This window comes from Borostomias antarcticus (assembly GCF_949987555.1).
Source record: "Borostomias antarcticus genome assembly, chromosome: 5".
Taxonomy (NCBI): Eukaryota; Metazoa; Chordata; class Actinopteri; order Stomiiformes; family Stomiidae; genus Borostomias; species Borostomias antarcticus.
This window is the reverse complement of record NC_140238.1, coordinates 4728933-4731432: the sequence shown is the minus strand read 5'-3', so window position 1 is coordinate 4731432 and position 2500 is coordinate 4728933. Positions and strand designations below refer to the sequence as shown.

The window sequence follows — 2500 nt, the reverse complement described above, 5'->3', positions numbered from 1 at the left end:
TGTGTGTTTGTGTGTGTGTGTGTGTGTTTGTGTGTGTGTGTGTGTGTTTTTACCATTTCTTCCCTGCTAGCGTTTCATTGTTATAGCTGCCGCCACTCAGCCCTCCTCCCCCTGGCGCTGCCTCTAGTCTGCAGACGGACGCCGCCGTTCACCGCCAGCGTCCTGATGTTGGCAGTTTGTCACTTTTACACCTTGCTGCTAGACAGCCCCCCCCCCCCCCCGCTCTCTCTCTAAATAAACTGTTTCTCCTTAACCGTGGACGCTCAGCTACGAGGAGCGGGCTCTCTACCTGGAGGCGATCGTGCAGAACCACCGGGAGGTCATGACCTTCGAGGACTTTGCCTCGCAGGTCTTCTCCCCCTCGCCGAGCTACTACCCAATGAGCGGGACAGGTAAGCGCAGGTGCCGCCCCCTTCTGTCTCACGCGCACGCCTTTCCCTCCCTCTCCGTCTGTCTCTCTCTCTTTCTATCACTCCCTTTGTCTCTCTTTCTCTGTCTCCTCCTCCTCCTCCACAGCACACCTGTTTCCTCTCCTCCTCCTTCTCCTCCTCCCATCCCTTGTTCCGAGCCCACGCAGGGTGAGGGGTATCAGAGGCCCAGGCGGGGTCTCTCCGCGCCGTCTGAACAGTAGCTTCAAAGAGTCCAGCCCTCCACAAGTCTACTCTCTCCTCCCCCTCCCCCTCCATCACTCTTCTTCTGTCAGCCTCTCTACCCTCTCTCTCATCTCTCTCTCTAACCCCTCTCTCCCTCCACCCCCTCTCTCTCTAGCCCCTCTCTCTACCCCCTCTCTCTCTCTCTCTCTACCCTCTCTCTCCTCTCTCTGTCTCTAACCCTTCTCTCTCTCTCCTCTCTCTCTCTCTCTTATCTCTCGCTCTCTCTCCTCTATCTCTCCTCTCTCTCTACCCCCTCTCTCCTCTCTCTCTATCTCTCTCTCCTCTCCTCTATCTCTCCTCTCTCTCTACCCCCTCTCTCTCTCCTCTCTCTCTATCTCTCTCTACTCTCCTCTATCTCTACCCCTCTCTCTCCTCTTTCTCTAGCCCTTTTCTCTCTCTCCTCTCTCTCTCTCTCTCTCTCTCTCTCTCTACCTTTCTCTCTACTTTCTCTTCTCCCTCTACCTTCCCCCTCTCTCCCTCACTAACCCCCTCTCTCTACCTCTTTATCTCTCTTTCTCTCTCTCTCTCTATCTCTCTCTCTCTCTCCCCTCTCCTCTTGGTTCATCTCGCCCCCTCCTTTCTTTAATCACAGAACATGCATCTGTGTGTGTGTGTGTGTGTGTGTGTGTGTGTGTGTGTGTGTGTGTGTGTGTGTGTGTGTGTGTGTGTGTGTGTGTGTGTGTGTGTGTGTGTGTGTGTGTGTGTGAAGAGACGAGTCATCCCTCCACACACCTACGCCACAGGGACGCGGCGCTGCTTAGCGCTAGCAGCATGCTTTTAGCAGGCTCATGAAGAAGAGGCCCGCCTAGGCCATATATTGTGTGTGCGCGTCCGTGCATGCGTACCTGCGTGTGTTTTTGTGTGTGACGGAGAGTGAACGTGTTTGAATATGCAGGTGCTTGTGCAGGGCTGAAAATTAACTGGTAGATGAAAAAATCCACCGGCCAAGTATATTTTTTACCGGCCAAAATAATAAATTACCTTTTTTGTCACATTATACATCCGTTTCAGTACTTTTCATTCAGATAATATATTATGTTGAATACATGCTTAAGGAAGAGGCCAAAGTAAAATTTCAAATAAATTAGTTTAATTCGATGCCTAGAAACATTGCAATTCATAGGAATTCAATTATTCATTTCCATTCACTTCCACGGTGTAGAATTATCCATAACTACCTAACCCTACACAAATATGAGATATAAATGATCCAAGCCTTAACCTCATGGTCTTTTATGTGTTTATGAACAAAATACATATACTGTAACATATTCACAGCCTGTCATCATGTAAAGTAGTAGTCGACTGTAGTAGCGCGCGTCCTCTGAGGTAAATGGGAACGATTTTCTGTGCGTGAGTAGCCTCGCGTCACCAGTCTCTCCTAGTGCGCGAGGCTCCGCAACAGTCATCATCATCATCATCTTCATCCGCTTATCCAGGGTCGGGTCGCGAAGGCAGCAGCTCCAGCAACTGTCATGTGACTGAAAACTTTATTTGGTGCAGCGGGGGAGCTATTTAAGTGCAACACACAACAAACAGAACAGCCGCTCTATGGCATGGATGTGGCGACATTGCACGCATAATTTATTACATGACTCTATTGGTACAAACATTTACCCGCCAGCGTGGCGGATAGCCTCCGAAATTTAGTCGCCAAATGGAAATTTTACCCGCCATTGGCGGGTGGCAGGTGTTAATTTTCAGCCCTGTGCTTGTGCATACAGTATGAGTATATGCTTGTGAGCGCATGGGTGTGTGTGTGTGTGCGTGTGCGTGTGCGTGTGTGTAAGTGTGTGTGTGTGTGTGTGTGTGTGTGTGTGTGTGTGTGTGTGTGTGTGTGTGTGTGC

General features: G+C 50.2%; 1 protein-coding gene across 1 annotated transcript in view; it reads left to right on the top strand.

Moving 5' to 3' along the window:
• ralgapa2 (Ral GTPase activating protein catalytic subunit alpha 2) overlaps window positions 1-2500 on the top strand; it is a gene marked incomplete at its 5' end in the record, with an annotated part of 114914 nt that overhangs the window by 103598 nt on the left and 8816 nt on the right. The window contains 1 exon segment of the mRNA XM_084438391.1: window positions 268-392. Within this exon segment, the coding sequence (XP_084294517.1) occupies window positions 268-392 (125 nt within the window).